The sequence below is a fragment of the Lolium perenne genome, chromosome 1, assembly GCF_019359855.2.
Source record: "Lolium perenne isolate Kyuss_39 chromosome 1, Kyuss_2.0, whole genome shotgun sequence".
Classification (NCBI taxonomy): Eukaryota; Viridiplantae; Streptophyta; class Magnoliopsida; order Poales; family Poaceae; genus Lolium; species Lolium perenne.
Genome location: NC_067244.2, coordinates 10,684,679 through 10,706,566, shown reverse-complemented (window position 1 = coordinate 10,706,566; position 21,888 = coordinate 10,684,679). Strand labels below are relative to the sequence as shown.

Here is a 21,888-nt window from a genome sequence, read left to right as displayed (position 1 = left end):
TGATGCATCAAATTTTTCTTTGACAAATGAAATATTAGCTAAGGTAACTCATCCATGGAAGTATAGTTATCTCAAAATTTCGCAATTAAGTTTGCCTTTTTAGGGACATTCAGAACGCAAATGAAAATATGAACTATACCAGTGCACATAGCACAAAATAAAATAGTAGACAAGTAGAATGTGTAGACAAGTGAAAACAGCCAGACACAGAACAACGCTATGGCAAAAGAAAGCATCCAGTGGTCAGTGCCTACTTCAGCATTCCACATACTTTCAAACAGCAAGCTGAAGAAATCCTATAAGAATGTAGCCAAATATTTCAAACTTCACTCGACTCTTTGCCTAGATTAAATGGAACTACTTATGAAGCCAGTTAACCAATCAAAATTTTGGCTATACATTGCCTCTATTTCATACATTTAAACATGCACAGCAAATAGCTCACTTCAGCTAAGACAACAGTTCATACATCACAGGCAATGTTACATATAATCAACCAGAAAAATATCCAACAATCTCACAACGTTATGGAAAAGCCAAACTCCACAAAGGCTACAAACACGCACTAACAAGGCTGTGCTGACCTTCATTTCTATACATATGCAGCTTTAAAAATCAGGGGAAATACATGCATCAGCAGCTAAGGCACATACCAACTACTAAATAAGGAACACTGGTTATAGGTATCACAAGTAATGAAGCAACGACAGCCCATCCCATGGCTTCTTCACGGTCAGAAGCCATCCAATCAACAAACATAAGTGCTAACTGCAACGAGGTGAATGCTCATGTCGACATGGCGTCAAGGTTGCGCAAGGTTGGGGAGGAGTCATCCGCCTCCCAATCAATATCCCAGCAGTGTTCAGGGACTAAGCAACGGAGATCAGAGCTTCCATGACAAGCTGCTCGTGTTTGACATGGCTTTGTGATCGCCAGATTCACCATCTGGATGTGACATCCCTGGTTCTTTTCAGGGACTCTCATGGTTGTCGGATCGACACAGGGGATAATATCATCCTGAAAGCAGTGTGTTCTATTGGATGAGCAACCCACTCGCCCAAGGAAACACAAATGTCACCTACAACGCTGTAATGATAAAAGGGATTATGAGATGTTGATACGATAAGTGAATTTATTCATCATCCGAGTTGCTCTCAGAAGATAGACCATACACTAGAGTACAAGTGACTTCACCACAACAAACATTCCATGAAGCAGTAACTAGTAAGCGGTAAAGGAAATAAAAAGTCATGAAGCAAACATCTGAAACAATTCCAGAAGCCCCATTTATTCCAAGATTTTACCAAGAATTACATATTGATAATAATTTAGTGCAAGTTCCAAAATTAAGAGGGATAAATTAATAAAGCTATTAAAATGTTAGCAGATACTATATGTTTACATGCCAGGGAAGGGAGGAGGTGTCCTGTCTCCCAATTTATATCAGGGACTGAGCTCTGGAGGTCACGGCTTCTACGATAAGCTGCGGGAAAAATGAAGAACCATCTGTTAAAATGTTGAAATACTTGTTACCGTCATTCCAAATTCATAAATATCTGGTAGGTTATAGGAACACTAGTAGGCAATAACAGAAGGCAACATACAGGAGCTGGGACCAACACTTCCATTCAAGAGCATGAAAAGGCAGTAAGATGAAATAAAATGGACCAAAGGTCAGACAGCCCAAGTACCAAACCATAGATATCGTGACATCGCCAGGGTCTTCTAGCTTTGTTCCTTCCAAGTGATGCATCAGGTTCCAGCAATTGCTTGCTCTAGTCGCCATCTGCTCCTCATTCTCCCTAGACAATAAAAAACATCATGGTTAGTCTCTAGAGCATAATTATCAAGACTAAATTAATTTCGACACTAGGCAACACCCGTGCATATCTACTACAGGCTAGCATGTTTGGTTTCTTGAAATGGCTTCACTTATGTGTAAGCTGAGAAAGACTAAGAAAAACAGTAGGTAGTCAAAGTACACAAGTAGGTACAAGCAGAATGAGATGCCCAGGTGAAGCTGAAATAACACGGAGCAAATCTAGCTAGTCAAAGAGCCAAATGCTCCCAGGTCTAGGACCTCAATCTATGTGTAGCTGAGTACATATATATGAACATGGCACAACGACAAGATCTTCAATAGCATAAATTTGTTTTGTGGACATACTAGATAGAAGTCAGCTTGCCACCTAATCAAGTATTCATGCATATCCAGCTTCTCGATGCAATAACTATACTGGGTCATTATACTGAAAAAGTTATCACATGGAGAGAACAAGCACTAATCAGATACAACATAAAGCGCACATTCGAAGCAAGAATATTCAGACTGTTTGCCAACAGATAATTGGCAGGTGAGCAGAGGGACAATGCGGAGATGTTACATTTTGTTTGGGCATGTGCATCAAACAAAGTAGTAGTTAATAACAAGAAAGGAATACTGGAAGTAGACAGAGAAGTATTTGGATCTGCACATGAAAACATAATAGACACCAAATACAAAACATGCAAACTTGAGATCCATGTTTTCTCACAGTAGACATAAGCGGATCTGATCCAGCCAGCCTTGTGGCAATCATGTCAACACGTTTCAACGAGCTCACCTGCTCGAAAATCGGCCAGCAATGGAGGGCCACCGGACCAAGGACTAGGAACGCAGCCAGATCCTCTGTGGCATTCATGTCGATGAGTTTACACCAGAGAGGAGGAGTCATCCGCCTCCTAGCCATAGACCCAATGACAAACTGCGCAAAAAAATCCACAGATAAATCATATTTTGCAATGCCGTCTATCGATAACCAGCAATGGAAAAGGGATAATAAGGAAAAAATTATTAAAACTAGATATTCCAAGTCTGAGACCATGGATATGATACAGGTTGCTCATTATGTAACTTTAATCAACAACTAGCATCATACTATATGAAACTGAATTCACATGAACACTGCCATACATATTCAAGTCAATTCCGAGTAAATAATCAAAGACAAATCACAACAGAAAAATATCAAATGTCTCAGCCAAATTGCCATAATCGAGGCTCATAGTAGTAGCAAGGAAGCAAAAATCAATCCATGCCCAGGAAGACTACTACCTTATATACAAGAAGGTACATAAGATGTTTCATTTCATTCAAGGATAAATTTGTAGCTTAGCGATCTTATTCACTCCATGAGCATTTAATCCATGGAGCCGATGAACATTAGATTTACCTGGGTTGCGTTATCTAAGGTAACCTCCCAACAGGTGCACGAGCAGTTTCTCAGATCAGATGCCTGGTTGCAGTACAAAGGTGTTGTCAACACAGGGAAGTTCATGTTTGACATGACTTTCTGATCACCAGATTCACTAGCTGGGATGTGACTTCCCTGGATCTTTTCAGGGACTCACTCGCGTTAGTCAGGTTGACATCCAGAGAGTTGTACGCTCTGTTGGATGAGCAACCCACTCATCCAAGGAAACAACAGTGTCACCTAAGATGTTGTAATGAAAAAAAGGATGATGAGATGTCAATATGATAAATGAATTCATACATCATCGTAGTTTCTCTTAGAAGATAGAGTACAAGCTACTTGACTAGGACAAACATTTCATACAACATTAACTAGTAAGAGGAAAAGGTAATAAAAAAATCATGAAGCAAACATATGGATCCATTCCAGAAGCAAACTTCATACATATCTAGGATGCAGTAGCAACAGGAAACCCTAGTAAGCAACAATAGAAAGCAGCACACAGGAACTAGGACCAACACATTCAATCAAGAGCATGAGAAGGCACTATTAGGTTTATGCCTTGGATAATTTATGATTTTCCACACTTTTCTCTAAAATTTGATTACTTGCTAGCAAATAATCAAATTGGAAGAGAAGTGTGGCAAATAGTCAAATCTCCCATTGGTGGATGGGTGAAGATAAAATAAAACGGAGGAAAGAGACATGTCAAGTGCCAAGGCATACGTATTATGACATCGCTGGAGTCTTCTAGCTTTTTTTCCATCAAACTGATGCATCAGGTTCCAACTATAGCTTACTCAAGCCGTCATCTACTCCTCATTGTCCTTGCACAAGAAAAAGTTTTATGGTCAGTCTCTAGAGCAGAACTATCAAGAATAAATTAATTTGTACACTAGGCAGCATCCGTGCATCCACTAAGGGATAACAACTTTGTTTCCTTCAAATGGCTTCAATTATGTGTAACCTGAGAAACTACACAAGTAGGTATATGGAGAATGAGATGCCCAGGTGAAACTGAAGTAACATTGAGCAAATCTAGCTAGTCAATTGAGGTCCAAGTTTCCACGGTTGACATAGCCGGATCTGATCCAGCCAGCCTTGTGGCAATCCTATCGACAAGTTTCATCGAGCTCACCTGCTCGTAAATCAACCAGCAAAGGATGGCTGATAGACCAAGGACTAGGAAGGCCGTCATCCCCTCTGTGGCAATCATGTCGACGAGTTTGCACCGGAGAGGGGAGGATTCGTCAGCCTCCTATCGATAGACCACATGATGAGCTGTGCAAAAAATTCCACATATTAATCAAACTTTTCAATACCGTCTATCTACAACCAGCAATGCAAAAGGGATAATAAGAAAAAAAAAACAATAACTAGATATTCCAGGTCTGAGACCATACATGCACCACAGGTTGCTTATAGACATAAAGAATACATATAGCAATGCTACCGAGGCCATTCCACCTTCAATGATAGTGAATATGCAACATCAAATGTAATTTCGAAAATGATGCCAGGACTTCGTCATCACAAGCGTATGCAGAAGCAATCAAGCATAAACATCCATTTATCTAACTTTAATCAACAGCCAGCATCATACTAGCATATGGAACTGAATTAACATGAACACTAACATACATATTCAAGTCAATTCCGAGCAAAATAAAACAAAGACAAATCACAATATAAAATATCAAATCTTTCGGCCAAATAGTAATAATCGAGGCTAATAGTAGTAGCAAGGAAGCAAATCAATCTATGCCCGGACAGACTACTACATTATTACATAAAGGTAAGACAACAATTTCATTTCATTTCAAGATAAATCTGTACTTAGCTAGCCATCGTATACACTCCATGGGCATTCAACCATGGAGCCGATGAATAGATTTACCTGGGTTGCATTGTCCATGGTAACCTCCCCACAGGTCCAGGTACAGTTACTCAGATCAGTTGACTGGTTGTAGTACAAAGGCTTTGCCAACGCAGTGAAGTTTCCGTTTGACACAAATATTTGATCACCATATTCACTAGCTGGGATGTGACTTCCTGGTTCTTTTCAGGGAATCACTCACGGTGGTTGGGTCAACACAGGGTATAATGCCATCCAGTTAGCAGTGTGTTCTGTTGGATGAGCAGCCCACTCGTCCAACGAAACACAAGTGTCACCAACGACGCTATAATGAAAATAAAAATTATGAGACGTTGATATGATAAGTGAATTCATATCATCATCAGAGTTGCTCTTGGAAGAAAAGTACCAGACAGTAGTGTATAAGTAACTTGATGAGGACAAATATTGCATGCAACAGCAACTAGTAAGCGGTAAAGGAAATAAAAATCATGAAGCAAAAATATGGCTCTATTCCAGAAGCCCCATTTATTCCCAGGGTTTACCAAGAATTACATATTGATAGTAATTTAATACAAGTTTCGAAACAAACAGAAATAACTTAATAAAGCTACAAAAATGTAAGCAGATATATGTTTACATGCAAGAGATGGCACTAGATGCCATAATTGTACTCTGCAAGGCAAAAATAAAGTATGGCATAGTAAAGTAATCAAAAGCCACTATTTACTACTATCACCTAATGGCTGCAATTTTGTATTCGAACTTAGCCCTTTTTTATTCCAGGTATCTTAAAAGACTGAAATTATGAGAACATAAGACATTGGACAAGTATTCACCATATCTACTTAGCAGTGATGGGTAATTGAGTAGTGACAGGACTGACGTGACCATGACCCAAATACAGTATTATTGTGGATATACATTTGCATTACAGCAAGACTCACGCGGTCTACATATATTTGCAAGATTAGGTAGTCTATTGATGGATTGATGATGGCACTACATCGTGTCATATCATGTGTAATAATCTACAAAAGACACTTTATTTCACAACATAGTTATAAATAAGCCGGTCATCTACCATATGAATATGAATATTATTTTGACCACAATGCAGCTAACAGAAACATTCACATAATGACTTCACACAACAACTTTTTTGTGGACATATTAACCGCAAGGAACTAATGGTAAGTGTGATCATAGGAGACAACTGGAGTACATACTATGCGGGAAAGAAGGAATACACCACAATGGATAAAGGTCCAAGCGACTAGTATCCATCCAACAACAACCAACCAACAAAACATTGGAAAATGTTTGTGCCGGCCATGCCTGCTACCATCAAGCTTGTCGCTGTTCTACCTCCATACCAGCCAAGCGCAGTAAGTCCGTATCGCTCTCACTCACCTCAACAACCTGCATAAAAGCGGAAAAAGTTTGAACTTGCCAAGAGAGTGACTGTTTCTCATGAGCATATGAATGGATATCCATACACCAAATCAAGTAAAGTTTCATATTTATAGACCATGGATATTCCAGGTCTGAGACCATGGATGCAATACAGCTTGCTTATAGACTGAAATAAGACATTAACAGGCCTTTCCACCTTCAATAATAGTGAATAATGCAACATCAAATTTGATTTTGAAAATAATACCAAGACTCAGTCATCACAAGCATATGCAACAGCAAGCAAGCATACATATCCATTATGTAACATAATCAACAGCTAGCATCATACTAGCATATGAAACTAAATTCACATCAACACTACCATGCATATTCAAGTCAATTCTGAGTAAATAAATCAAAGACAAATCACAGAAGAAACATATGAAATCTCTTGGCCAAGTTGTCACAATCAAGGCTCATAGTAGTAGCAAGGAAGCAAATCAATCCATTCCCAGGTACATCAGCTGTTTCATTTCATTCCTGGATAAATCTGTAGCTTAGCCATCTTATCCACTCCATGGCCATTTAACCCATGGAGCCAATGAACCATAGATTTACGTGGGTTGCGTTATCCAAGGTAACCTCCCCACGGGTGCACATGTGGTTACTCGGATCAGTTCACTGGTTGTAGTACAAAGGTGTTGCCAACGTAGGAAAGTTCCTGTTTGACATGACTTTGTGATCACCAGAGATTCACAAGATGGGATGTGACTTCCCTGGTTCTTCAGGGACTCACTCGCGTTAGTCGGGTCCACACAGGGGATAATGTCATCCAGAGAGTAGTGTGTTCTATTGGATGACCAACCCACTCATCCATGGAAACACAAGTGTCAACTACGACGTTGTAATGAAAAAAAAAAGAATTACGAGATGTCAATATTATAAGTGAATTCATTTGGCATCGTAGTAGCAGTAACTAATACAAGCTAAAGAAAATAAAAAAAAAATCATGAAGCAGACAGATGGATTTATTCCAGAAGCCCCCATTTATTCCTAGCTTTTATGAAGAATTACATATTGGCCATAATTTAGTACAGAGTACAAGTTTTCAAACAAAGAGGAATGACTTAATAAAGCTAGAAAAATGTTAGCGTTTACATGCCAGAGATGGCAATAGAGCCATAGTACTCTGCTATTCGAAAAAATGTATGACATAGTAAAGTAACCAAAAGTCAATATTTACTACGTATCACCTATTGGATGCAATTTTGTATTCAAACTAAGCCCTTCCTTATATTTAAGCTATCCTAAAAGACTGAAATAATGAGAACAGAAGACACTGGACAGGTATTCACCATATGTAACCATATGTACTTAGCAGTTATGAGTAATTATGCAGTGACAGTGACTGATGTTACCATGACCCAAATCCAGGATTACGGTGGATATACATTTGCATTGCAGTAAAACTCATGTGGTTTACATATGTGTAATGATCTATAAAAGACTCTTAACTTCACAATATAGTTATTTAAGCCGGTCATCTACCATTTGAATATAAATATTAGTTTGACTATAGTGCAGGTAACAGAAACATTTATAGGTCGAACCACTTCATGCAACAATTTTTGTGTACATATTAACCACAAGGAACTAATGAAAAGTGTGATGATAGGAGACAGGTGGAGTACATACTTATGCCGAAGAAGACAGGGTTAAGGGTCCCACTGACTAGTATCCATAGAACAACAACCAAACGACACAAAAATTGGAAAAAATGAGAGAAAATCAGCACCTCGAATAACATCGATCCCCGGGGAATTCTTAATGCTCCCTCCGGTCCATATTAATGGACTCAACTTTGCCTAGATTCCTATATATCTAGTAAAGTTTTTTTAGACTAGATGCATGCGAATCTAGACAAAGTTGAGTCCATTAATATAGAGCCGAGGGAGTACATCAACCATGACAAGATAATTGACCTTTGGAGCTTGTAAAGTTTCATATAACTAACAGGAAAGTCGCCAACTTGAATAGCATTGATCCCGAGGGAATGCTCATTACATCAACCACAACATGATAATTAACGTCTCAGCTAAGGCTCTTCAAGAGGCATAAATATAGTGGCAAATATAGCTCAGGAACTTTAAGATAGACCAAAAGCAGTTTCACATATCATACATCTAAATAAAATGATGTATTTAGTCGGCTATCAACTCGTTGAACAACAGCATTACTGGTTCTCAGTTAGTTGGTTTTTGTGACCAATTAAAGGAAAGGAAACAAGATGGAAATATCACTTCTTGGGGTACTCGTTACGGGCAAGCCCTGTGTCATTTGTGCTACTAGTATATAACATGATGCAAAAGAAAATATCAGCGGGTTATTTGTGAGAGATGAAACCACATTATGATAGTAATAGGTAAACAAAACAAAACAACCAGGATATAAAAACAATCATTCACAGTGTCCTTTCTACCATGTTGAGGTTCTGCCAAGAAATTCTGTAAATCATCCATAAACCTGTAATGCTATATTTTATGGAGCATCCATAGAAGGAAGCAATCTCTGGCGATTCCACTGGCAAAAAATATGGCCGCCTTTATGATTAAAACTACTGAAAGAAAGGTTGTAAATAGTTAAGCAACAAGGTGGCTTTAAATTCTTTGGTTGTATCCAAATCTGAGAGGAAACCAAAAAGAATCAACAGTGTGCATTTTAATTGTTCACAAACAATGGAGAAACCGTCAAATGAGGAGGGAATCAACGGACACTAAAATGTTAGTGCACTAAATAAAATAGAGCTAGTTATTAATTAGAAAAGATGTAGAATAATAAAGCTAGTTATTAATTCAAAAAGATGTAGAAATTTAGTTTTTGCAATTGCCTGTGATCTCTTGCCTGCATACTCCTGATAGTTTTTACATCACAGAGCATGTAGAGGAGAAAAAGGGGGAGAGGAAGATACACACCTAAACCATGCAGCCAGAGCGGAGGCAAAGCAAGAAGCAGGCCAAGCCAAGGTTTGGCCAGGACTACAATCGCACACAAGGCCCAGGAGGCCATGACCAGCAACGTCGAAGCCATAAGTGGCGGTATGGATGGGGGTTCCTCACTGAATGTCTTCAGCTTGGCTATTGGAAACGGGTTCTTATGAAGAACACCGTGCATCTCCCAACAATGCCGCCGTTAGGAATAGATCCCCTGCCAGCACAAGCATTTAATTGATTAGAACTACAAGATTCCAACCAAGTTTAATACTTGCACAATGATTGTTTCTACTATGAAATGGAAGACTGATGTCAATAATTAAGACATAAAAGTTTGTAATAAAGAATGAAAGATTTTGGGGACACTCTCAACATAAAAAAAAACTTCTGTGGGCTGCAGCAGTAGAACTCAGAAGAGATAACTCGAAATTGAGGTCCAGGCTCAGTTTTGGCACTGTAGATTTGCAAGCTAAAAGGCACAAAGTGGTCCTTCAACTTTCAGAACGGATAGATCAAAAAATCTTTGGAGCACCTTCTCTCCCTTGCAAGATAGGGAGAATGTATGCTTGTTCCTACAATTTATACCAGGACAAATAATCGAATACCATGAGAAACCAGAATCAAATAATTGCAAGAGTGCCCATGTGTTTTTAATCCAACCATATGGATAAAAACATGTTACACAGAAAACCAAGGTCAAACAAGAAAATTGCGTACATAATTGAGTATTGGGTGAGTACTAGTTATTTTACATGAGCACCTTGTTAAGAACAATATAAGACTGCTGAAAGATGCTTCTACCAGCGCGTTACGGATGCAAGGCGAGGAGTGGCTTTCCTAATAAATGTGCAAGAAAGAGATGGACCTGCTTATCTTAATTGCTCATGGGAGTTTTATGATACTGGAGAGAAAGAACCAGGAGAAAAACACAAGGCATCATTGATGTTCTTTCCAAGCTACATAATAAGCTAATATAAGCACTTAGTTTTCACAAGGTTCAAAAAAGCGCTGAGCGCTAAGCGAGCGGTGAGGCTCAGCCTAGAGGAACTACAGCTTAGGCGAGCTTAAGCGCCGCTTAAGCGTGCAAGATAAAAGCGTACAAACAGGGGCTGGGAAGCGTACAAACAGAGAACAAACTATATAATATGTTTAAATTTTGCTACAATTGCAAGAATGCCAGCTGGATCAATGTCAATTTCTTGACGATACCTACAAATTGCAAGAAAATCTTAAGCTTAGCAGCAACAAAATACCAACTGCAGCAATCAACTAAGCTAACTCCATTAATTAATTAGTAGCAGCAACAACCTAGCAGCAGATATCATCTACAGTTCATTAGTTAGTACAACCTTAGCAGTAGCAACCTAGCAGCACATACACGAGCGGGCTAGCAAGCAGCATCCCAAATCATAATAGATCGATTCATCTACAACAGTCTGCAGATAGCACCACACCAACGCAGCACATACACACAGGACACAGCAGCACGCCAGTAGCACATACACGTGAAGGAGTACCTGAGGGCCGAGGCATGACGGACGGCGGAGACGAGGTCAACCTCGATCTGGGCCTCGGGCGCCTGGGCAGAGAGGGGATGAGCGGGACGGGCAGCCTGCTTGGAGGAGGGGAGAGACATCCCACCGGCCTAGAGGAAGAGGTGAGAGACATCCCACCGGCCTAGAGGAGGGGAGAGACATCCCACCGGCCTAGAGGAAGAGGGGAGAGACATCCCACCGGCCTAGAGGGCACTGGAGGCGCAGCAGCAAGGGTGTGCCGCCGCTGCTTCTCTCCCCTGTCTCTCTTTGTGTCTCGTGTGCGGGGGAATGATCCATTGGGGTGCCCAGGAACCCTATATTCTACTTGTCCCTCCCACCTACCCTTAATTTTTCACTTTCCCGCCGGCGACCATGGACGCTCAACACTGCGCTTTCCTTCGCTTCTGCCCGCTTCTGCGCGCTTAGGTGATGCTCATCGCCTAATCACAACACTTAATCGCACTCAGCGCCTAACCTCCCGCTCAGGCCTGAAACGAAGCGGTATTCCACTACTTCGCTATAATCCCCGCTTAAGTGCGCCTGAGCGTACACTTTTTTAAACGTTGAGTTTTCATGGAAAAAAGGGAGGTCTGATTATCAAAAAGTATCTATAGGGTAGTAACCCAATACAAAAACTGCAGAAAGGCTACAGTAACATGAAACATAGCTTTTGAAAAGCTTGACTTCATTAGAGAGAAAAAAGAGCCAAAAGCTTTTAAATTTTAGCTAGCAATCACCATAAGCTCAAACCTAACCAAGCTGGTTGGCAATTTGAGGAAGAAAAAGTAAAACAACACATAATCCAAAGGAAACAAAAAGGTAAACTCAAGATGAGAAGATACTGAAAAGCATGTGCACAGCAAGAAAGGTTAAAAAGAGGACCGTATTATCTTAGGAATAAGCAGAGAAAAGCTTTCACCGAAACTAGAAGTGTCAAACCATGAACAAAAGTGTATCAAAGAAATGGGGACTTCAACCCGAATAAGATTAGAAGTGGAGGTGCATAGTTTAACAATTTAGAATGTTGTGAGACTGCTTTCCTATCAGTAAGATCTGCTCATGTAAAACATTACATAAGCCTCCAAGTATAGTAACAAAGCTCAATCGGAATCAGAGAAGGACAGGTCAGAATTCTTTCTGATTCACAACTGCCTTCCGAGCACAACCAATATATATTAGAACCCACTTATATGAAAGCTAAGAAAGTCCACAAAAAAACAAGTCTGAGCTTGCGAAGAGACTAGTTGTTTCTCATGAGAATATTGATATCCATATACCAAATCAAGTGAAGTTTCATATAGCAGAGAAATTCGGCACCTTGAATAACATTGAACCACAGGGAATGCTTAATATATCAACCAGGACAAGATAATTGACGTTTCAGCTGAGGAGCTTGTAAAGTTTCATATAACTAACAGGAAAATCCCCACCTCCAATATCATTGATCCTCGGGGAATGCTCAATACATCAACCAGGAAAAGATAATTGTTGTTTCAGCTAAGGAGCCTCATGCGGCATAAATAAAGTGGCAAATATAGCTCGGGAATTTAAGATTGACCACATCAACAGTTCCACACATCATGCTTAAAAACTCGTATGCATCTAGACGATTATCAACTCGTCAATACACCAGCATTACTTGTTCTCCATTAATTGGTTTTTGCGACCAATAAAAGGAAGAGAAAACAAGATGGAAATATCACTTCTTGGAATACTCGTTACAATCAAGCCATGTGCCATTTGAGCTACTAGTATATAACATGATGGACAAGAAAATATCAGTGGGTTAATCGTGACAGACGAAACCAAATTCTGATAGTAATCAGGGAAACTAAACAAAACAATTAGGCAAAAAAAACGAACCAATAATGTGGTTGCTACCAACAAGGTAAAAAAAAGACATGAATTCTAACGTTAACCTAAATATAAAATAGATTTGAGTTAGATTGGTTATCCTTCTTTTAGAGGTTGTCATATGTTCCCAATACAAATCTGAAGTAAGATTTTTTTTATAAAGTACATGTTGATGCAACAGAAATGAATACGCAGCCAGACACTGTACCTTGCATATCTGAGTATTGGTCATATATTGAAATGTACCGCTCTTTTGTGAAATGGTTAGAGATTGAGTTTGGGAATCACAAGCTGGTTGGGAGCTGTCTTTTCTTTGGCTGAACTTGAAGCAGTGCATGCCTTCAATGCAGCCAAAACGTCACCTTTCAGAAGAGTCCCACATGGACATGATGCCTTCAGCAAGGAGATCTTAAGACCATGTTACTTGATGAGCGTCTTAGCTGTTGGGCTGATGTGTCTCAATTCTAGGCTTTGTTCAGTGGCATCAACTTCAATACTTTGTGATGCACTTCCACTTGCCTGATCCTCTTCATGCTGACCTCTAAAGGAGGTATCCGCAGGCATCTTTGCAATATCCTTGGAGTCTTCAACCTTCAAACGGACATGACATAAGTACTGCTGACATTAAAATGAAATGGCCAGTGAACAAAAAACCACCAGTCAAGCATGGAGCTATACCGTGAAAAAAAAAAACGGGATGTCCAACCTAAACATAGTTTGAACCTTCTGGTACTAAAATCTTGGCCAGATACCTGCAACATTGAAGGAGTTGAACCAAAAAATGAAGGTTTATCCTAGTACAGGTTACAGATATACGCATGATTATAGAAGGTCACATGCACAGAAGAATAACATAAGAGGCAGCACAAATTATGCATAAATGAATAAGTTTAGAACAAGAACTCAATACTGTATGTACACCAATTGAACAAAAAATAGACTTCAAGCCAAATAAGATTAGAAGTGGATGAGCTCGGTTTAACAGTTTTGAATGTTGTGAGTTTGCCTTCATATTAGAACTTCACAGGTAGACGAGAAAATTTTACAGAAGCCTTCAAGTATATTATAATAAAGCTCAATCGGAATCATCGAAGGCACGTGTCAGAATTATTTCCATGCAAGAAAAGTAGAGATGCCCAGTTTAACAGTTAGCATTTCTCATGTTAAAAAGAAAAACACCACCGCTACCTACAAAATTTGTCAAAATTGAAATCAGAAACAGAAAAGGAACTGAATGAATAAGATATTTTATTCTAAGCAGAGACACTGAGTTCAATGGCTTTTAATGGTTTGAGATTGTGTTCATATTAATACCACTTCTTAGGTTAACAAGAAACACATCAGCGCAAGTTCCAAATTTTGCAAATAACTTAAAACAACAAAAGAAAAGGAACAGAGAAATAATGATATTTTCTAAGCAGGTATAAGTAGTTCAATCTTGTCTTCGCATTAGTAAGCACTTGTGTAGTTAACAAGAAAAACATCACCGCGGTCTCCAGATTTTGTAAAAAGCTAAACCAGACTCAAAAAACGATTATGAACAAAAAAGTTTATATTTTTCTAAGCAGCGAAGAATTCTCCACATCACGAAAAGAATAGTAAGAAGCGAAGCAGAGGTTCGCCATTGTAAAATAAAATATAATAGGCCAAAACATGTACCAGAATAAAGGGGCTTAACCCTCTACCCAAGACAACATGAATGAAGGTACAATTATAAAACGATCACATCACAATGAAATATGAAGGGGCACAGGTGACAACACAAAGGTCACTAGTTGTCTAGACGGCTTCTGCAAATTAGAGAAAACATGTGTATAATTTGAACATTGTGCAAACATGTACATACATCCAGACTGGCCTCAAGACACCGACTTTTCCTAGAAAGGTATCTTACGGAAACCCTGCTCTCTCCTAGCCTATTCCTTGCATTTGGCAAGAACACACAACAGATCACCATTTGCAGAAACCATGCATAGGAAATCAGTAGGGTTGAAGAGAGTGGGATTACCTCATCCAAGCAGCAGGACGCGAGGACGACAGTGTTCTCTCTAGCGGCACCAGCAGCGCCCCTCATCCGCTGCCAAGAGAGATCACCACCGGTCTCTACTACGGCGCGAGAGACAAGTGGAAGGTTGGCTCCAGGGGTTCATCCACCACCTATGCTGATGCCGAGCCATAAACCGCAGCCACAGGTATCTGCAATAAGTTAGTAAGGAAACCTTGGTGAAAACCAAAACGACTAGTAAGTAATTGCTTCAAACAAGAATAATTGAGTGAAGGAAAAAAGAATTGAGTTGTTTACATGATAAGATGACAAGTTTCTAATTGAGTGAAGGAATCCGTTTCGCTCCCCATGCTCCTCCAGCGCATGAGTTTGCAGGCAAGGATCAATAAACCAGTGGTTGGTTCTGAATCGAATTCTGAAGTTTGCAGTAAGAAAATGTTCAGCACTAGAACCATTTGATTGCCTGGAGATGGTGAGGCTGGTGGCTGTGTATAGCTGGATGGCGGAGAGGTAGGACATGGCCAAGGAGGCGGACGAGCACAGCGAGGCCGTATGCGCTGCTCTCAGCAAAGTGCTCCCACAGGTCAGCCAACGCCAAGTAGTCCACCGCAGCTCTACTCTTCTCCGTGTCCGGCCCATCCAAGCGTTCCTGGTAACCAAAAACAAAGATTGAAAATTTCAGAGTAGAGCAGAGCCATTGAATTTTCTGAAAATAAAATAGAGAACTCGCTGCGCATGGTTTAAACGTTGTAACCCATTCAACCAGGAAGAAAATTAGGACACAAATCTACTACCGTAAGCAAAACAGAGTGCATACAATTGTCACTTTAAAAAAGCTATTAGTTCTTCAAGGAGATTGCAAGGCGGCTTAAACTCCGAGGATAGGTACAAATTTTAAACTGTAGAGCTTCTTTTCTTCTTAATGTTGGAGATAGGTGGTTAGATTATCTGAACCTGTTAGTATACATAAGGCCTTGCATAAACGACTGGGTGACATACACGTGCAGTCTGATAACTTCATGAAGATACAAGATTACCAATGTGAAACCATAGTTGTGAGGTACATGTATAAATTCAGTAGAATATTAGGCACATCTAAATGTACCTATCATTTCTGGTCAGCGGCATTTGCACACTTAGCTCATTAATATGAGCAGTCTACTATGGCATCATATCAGGTAAAGAATTAGATTGAGTAGTGAGAAATAGGCGAAAAAAGCAAGATCAACCCACTGTCCGCTAATCATACCCCACTCTCCACTAACCATATCACACACTGTCGAAGCAAACAATTATGCAAGTACTTGTCCCAAATCAATTGTTTATCAAACATAAAACTGCAGACCAATACGCATCTGAGGCAAATCTGAATACATCCATGGAAAGCTAGGCGGACGGAGATTATATGTAACCCACAGAGAGTATTTTCACCCAACGTGATAGATAGCAACGGCGTTTGGAAGGATGCTCACCGGGACTGGGAGGCAGCAGCGGGACAGAGAGGTGGATGGCGCGCGGCGGGAGCAGCAGGTCCAGCCTCCAAGGATGTTGCCGGCGCACGTGGGGAGAAGATCAGGGGAGGTGGTCGCCGGCTGCAGCATCCTGGTGAGGCCACCACCACACCAGGCCTTCCTCCGTCGATCCCCCTGGCGGTGTCCGGCGGCGCCGAGAGCCACATGGTCTGCCCGCCCTTGTTGTCCTTGTTGCTCGGACGGCCACCACCAGGAGCCCCGCGAGCAAAGACGGCGGCCACAACCTGGAGCCCCGCAGGCATGGCCAGCGGCCACCACCAGGAGCCCCGCGAGCAAGGACGGCGGCCACAACCTGGAGCCCCGCAGGCATGGCCGGCGGCCACCACCAGGAGCCCCGCGAGCCAACACCCCTCCAGGAATCCATTGCACTCCCCATGCTTCTCCTGTATGTAAGTTGTCAGGCAAGGATCAACAAACCAGTGGTCGGTTCCAAATCGAATTCTGAAGTTTGCAATAAGAAAATGCTCAGTACTAGAACCATTTGATTACCTGGAGATGGTGAGGCTGGTGGCTGTGTATAGCTGGATGGCGGAGAGGTAGGACATGGCCGAGGAGGTGGACAAGCACGGCGAGGCCATAGGCGCTGCTCTCAGCAAAGTGCTCCCACAGGTCAGCCGACGCCAAGTGGTCCACCGCAGCTCTACTATTCTCCGTGTCCGGCCCGTCAAGCATTCCTGGTAACCAAAAACAATGATTGAAAATTTCAGCGTAGAGCAGAGCCCTTGAATTTTCAGGAAAAATCAGAGAGCTCGCTGCCCATGGTCAAAACGTTGGGGTTACACAAGTAACCCATTCAATTAGGAACCAAAGAAGGACAGAGATGTACTACTGTAAGCAAAACAGAGTGCATACAATTTTCAGTTAAAAAAGGCTATTGGTTCTTCAAGGAGATCACAAGGCGGCTTAAACTCTGATGATAAGCACAAATTTTAAAATGTAGAGCTTCTTTTCTTCTTAATGTTGGAGATAGCTGGTTAAATTATCTGAATATATCTGAACCTGTTATTCTACATAAGGCATGCATAAACTGCTGGGTGACATACACGTGCAGTATGCTAACTTCATGGAGATACAAGATTAATATGAGCAGTCTAGTAGTATGGCATCATATCAGGTAAAGAATTAGATTGACTAGTGAGAAATATAGTCGTGTCCTACAGGAGAAAGCAAGATGAACCCACTGTCCGCTAATCATACCCCACTCTGCACTAACCATATCACACAGTCGAAGCAAACAGTTATGCAACAACAAGTGACCCAAATCATCAATTCTTCAACGGACTGCAGACCAATACGCACATGTGAGGCAAATCTGAATACATCCCTGGAAAGTAAGGTGAAGGAACATTACTTCTGACCCACAAAAGAGTATTTCACCCAACGTGATGAATAGCAAGGGGATTTGGAAGGATTTGCTCACCGGGACTGGGAGGCAGCATCGGGACAGAGAGGTGGATGGCGCGCGGCGGGAGCAGCAGGTCCAGCCTCCAGGGATTTTGCCGGCGCGCGTGGGGAGAAGATGGGGGAGGTGGTCGCCGGCTGCAGCATCCGTCGGTCCGCCCTGCCGGCGTCCTCCGTCGATCCCCCCTGCCGGCGTCCGGCGGCGCCGACAGCCACGGCCTGGCCGCCCTTGTTTTCCTTGTTGCTCGGACGGCCTCCACCAGCAGGATCCCCGCGCGCGAGCAAGGACGGCGGCCACAGCCAGGAGCCCCGCAGGCATGGGCGGCGGCCACCACCGGGATCCCCGCGCGCGAGCATCCTCTTCCGTTGGGTATTCGTCCAGGAGGCGGGTCGGCGCTGCGGTGAGGATTTTGGGGAGCGGCGGAGGGTGCCCGGCAATGGAGGGAGGGGCCACGGCGAGAGGGAGGCGGCGGAGCGAGTGTGCCGGCGGCGAGATGGATCAGGGAGAGGAGGCGTCGGGGAATGAATCCTGAGATCGAAGTCGCAATTAGTGTGAGGGTTTGCGGGCGTATCGAACAGGTTGGGTTCAGCAACGCAATTAGTGTGAGTCTAATTAGCGCCTCGGGACCTGAGACAAATATATGCACGGCTTTGATCGTTGGATTCAGCCCAGATGGACGGCTCGAATCGAGTTTAACAGGACGATCCACATGTACGCAATTAGTGTGATCTAATTGGCTCAAGGAATTCGGGGTGAGTGGCACCCCCTTCGCCAACCTCAAAAATATTCCCACCTCTACGCCAACCTCAAAATCTCTTGCGCTCCTCCATCTCCAAAATAAATATACTACGTATATAGATCTTTCACTTGCGTTGTCCACGTCCTAACATTGCCGTTAATTCTGAATTTGAGCTCCTCAACCAGCACAAGCTAATCTAGCTAGGTGATGAATTGCAATGTGGTCATACTTCCACCCGCTTCATCTACATTATGCATGTCGTTGGAGATAGCTTTAAACTTCCAATGATTGTTCTTCGAAAGGTCTCATCAGGGACAAATTCCGTTGAGGCGGCGATGAGTCGACTTGGGATGACAAGGATTCTAGTGTAGGCGTGCATACCTTGAGTGAAGCGTCGGTGGGTTGACGGTAGCAGAGGACCTACGGCGGAGTCGAGACCACGGAACATGCATCGGTGTGATGTCAATTTATCCCGTTGATAGGCTATGCGGAGTCGAACACAAACTAAGAAGACTCCCATAGCTAGAAAACCTTGCAGCCGAAATGCTAGATTCTAGCTAGGTGCATGCTTTGTTTAGAACCTCGCGACACCGAAGGCGGGAATACCACCGCATGAACTTGGGGGGTATACGTACACCAAACACAAATTAAAGGCCTTGACACCTCGAGTGAAGATACGGTGGGTTGATGGTGCCGAAGGACCTATATCGGAGTCGATACCACGACACATGCACCGATATGATGTCCATTTCACCCATAAATAGGCTATACATGCGTAGTCGAACGCAAACCAATACAACGCGAAAGGGAAACCTCGAGCCAAATGAAAGACTCTAGTTGGGTGCATGTGTTCCGTTGAGAACCCCTCATGACACCGATGGTGGGAAGACCACCGGATGAATCGAGGGGGTATGCATACAGCAAACACAATAACACGGAGTAGTGTCTCTGGCACGATCAGAAGGCATTCAATAGAAGATAGCAAGCAACGACATTTGTGTATTATCGGTGAAGCCTAAGGACAACACATGATCGATACCATGCGACACCAAGGTGTCGTCGCCATGGTCAAAAGGTGGCGCCACCCTAACTAATTAAAGACGCGTAGCTAGCCAACTTTGTATGGGACAACGTAAAAGAAAACACCCAAGTGGTAATCTTGGATTTCTAGCGTTTTGGGTCGTGATGACATGTTTCCCCAATTCACCGTGTTCTACGGCTCTGGAAAATAGGTTACTTTATGCGAATTTCGTACGTGCTAATGATAGAATGTGGCTATCACGTGTCGTGCTAGGGCTTGGGAAGTAGGGAACCCCTAGATACGTTATGTATTGCAAATACGGGCATGCGTCCACCCGTGTCGTGTCGTTTATACGATGCATGTCGTTGGAGATAGCAAATGTGGGCTTTCTTGGTACCTACCGACCGGTGTAATTAAGAAGAAATCATCGGGTATCTAGTATCAGAATTTATGTACTTCTAGCAATATAGTATATTTGACGAGTTTTAGATGGATAAAGTATTCTCCCTAGGCCTAGAGAGTCCCCTCGGCGGCCACCTGTGTGCCATGGAGGTGAGGTGTGGCGGAACGCGGCTCATGTCGGCGGGAGGGCTCACGTTGCGTGCACACCCGCGCGAGTCACGAGTCAGGAGTGCGTGCATGCCCATCGGCCGGTAACGCGCGCGAGGGAAGGCGATCGACAGCTGGAGTGCACCGTCGCACGGTCTGACAGCTGAACCTCACCAGCGGGTGCCCCGTACGTGGATGGATCAGGTCAAAATCGACGAGTGCGCGCGCGCGGCATCATGGTGGCGTACGTAACGTACGTGCAAGGGGGACCCACCCCGGCCGGGTACCCACCGTGAGCCACTGCCACACATCGAGTGAATACAAATCAGTGTGATGCTACCTCTCCTCCGTACGTACCTAAGTAACCGTACAACGAACTCCATGGTTATTCTAAAACACGCATAGCACTCACGGCGCCTTGCCTATACAAACAGGCTTGCACGTCCGCCTAAACGATATCACCAGTTCCTCACCACCCCTGCAAAGCCAAGAAACAAGAGCACATGGCTACCATGGCCGAGCGCCTCGCCCTCGCGCGCCTTCCTGCTTGCGGCCGCCGCCGCTCTGGCGGCATCGGCGCGCGGCGGACACCAAGCTGACCCTGCAGAACCTCTGCCCGTTCCCCGTGACCCCGCTGGTCACCCCCAACGGGAACTTCTCCTCCATCTCCGACAACACCATCGAGCTCGACCCCAACGGGGGGCTGGTCTCCTTCCCCTTCCCGGACACCTTCTGGGCTGGCAGCGTGGTGGCGCGCACCTTCTGCAGGACGCCGACCAGCTGCGACACGGGCTCGTCGCCGCCGAGGACGGTGGTGCAGCTGGCCGTGCACTCCACCGAGGACCTCGCGACGTACAGCGTGAGCCTCGAGGACGGCTTCAACCTGGCGACGGTGGTCACCCCGCTGTTCGCCGACGGCGGGCAGTGCCCGGCGCTGGGCTGCGCGCTGAACCTCACCAACGGGTGCCCCGTGGATCAGGTCACAATCGACGACTGGCGGATCATCGGGGAGTGCAAGGGGGACGCCGGGTAGTTCAAGCGGCGGGGGCCGCTTACGCGGGTGAACGGTACCGACCGTGAGCCATCGCCACAGAGCTGCATCGCGCCCCGCGAGCTCAAGGTCGTCTTCTGCCGCACGGAGCTCGCCCATCCGACCATGGTCGGTGCCGCCTCCGCCCAGACGGAGCTCGCCCATCCGACCATGGTCGGTGCCGCCTCCGCGCGCAGAGCACATGTAATTTCATGATAAATAAGCAGCTGGTCAGCATTCAACTTACTGTAAGGAGAAACAGATTGATGCGCCAATCGGTTTCTATCATACTGTAAATCTTCGAAAATGAGCTTATTACATCGTAACTGGCCTCTCGATATAGAGCCCACGCACAAATTAAATGATGATAGCGAAGACCCATTCTTTGCAAATATAAAATTGAGAATTCCTTAAGCAAATGAATGTGAAGATAATAAGGAGGAACAACACACGCGCGCTGGATTACCAAGAAAGTTAACAATTCGAACCAAGATATCATCAGCCATGCAACGTCAACACTTATCAATAAGTTTCCGACCATTGGTAATTAAGCCTCTTTTCTGAAACTGTATGTCGTACTGGTGTGCAGCTTGTTCACAAGTGAAGAGAAGCAATGGGACTGGGATCGATGTTCATCATGTTGACAGATGTGCTTGTTGTTCATTAGATTTTGGTTGGCATGTATGGATGCCTGAAAGGCTGAACATGGTATAGTGACGAATATTTCTAGTGAGCACCCACAATT

At 43.4% G+C, this 21,888-nt stretch overlaps 1 protein-coding gene and 1 pseudogene across 13 annotated transcripts; one reads left to right on the top strand and one right to left on the bottom strand.

The window, feature by feature from the left end:
* Window positions 1–466: 466 nt before the first annotated feature.
* On the bottom strand, window positions 467–18,386 carry LOC139829849 (uncharacterized). Of its 13 annotated transcripts, none has more exons than XM_071826075.1 (17): window positions 17,823–18,386; window positions 17,600–17,726; window positions 16,892–17,076; window positions 16,343–16,785; window positions 15,168–15,519; window positions 14,874–15,061; window positions 13,544–13,617; window positions 13,074–13,456; window positions 9,459–9,690; window positions 5,131–6,510; window positions 4,372–4,514; window positions 3,960–4,060; window positions 3,213–3,473; window positions 2,604–2,744; window positions 1,692–1,802; window positions 1,403–1,483; window positions 467–1,086 (listed from the first exon to the last, which is right to left on the bottom strand). In XM_071826075.1, the coding sequence occupies exons 2-6, from the start codon at window positions 17,616–17,618 to the stop codon at window positions 15,023–15,025; spliced, it is 1,038 nt and encodes a 345-aa protein (XP_071682176.1). In that variant the 5' UTR covers window positions 17,619–17,726; window positions 17,823–18,386; the 3' UTR covers window positions 467–1,086; window positions 1,403–1,483; window positions 1,692–1,802; window positions 2,604–2,744; window positions 3,213–3,473; window positions 3,960–4,060; window positions 4,372–4,514; window positions 5,131–6,510; window positions 9,459–9,690; window positions 13,074–13,456; window positions 13,544–13,617; window positions 14,874–15,022. The 13 variants fall into 13 exon arrangements, with proteins under 13 accessions (XP_071682176.1, XP_071682180.1, XP_071682178.1 ...); XM_071826079.1 differs by having other exon boundaries at window positions 467–1,017; XM_071826077.1 differs by having other exon boundaries at window positions 1,407–1,483.
* On the top strand, window positions 17,858–21,359 carry LOC139831379 (uncharacterized; annotated as a pseudogene).
* The last annotated feature ends 529 nt before the right edge of the window (window positions 21,360–21,888 follow it).

Coding starts and splice junctions, on each gene's coding strand:
- LOC139829849 (XM_071826081.1), bottom strand. Junction 15,520..16,342: donor GCTGCTGCCTCCCAGTCCCG/GTGAGCATCCTT, acceptor TTTGGTTACCAG/GAACGCTTGGATGGGCCGGA. Junction 15,062..15,167: donor GAAACTTGTCATCTTATCAT/GTAAACAACTCA, acceptor AACTTATTGCAG/ATACCTGTGGCTGCGGTTTA.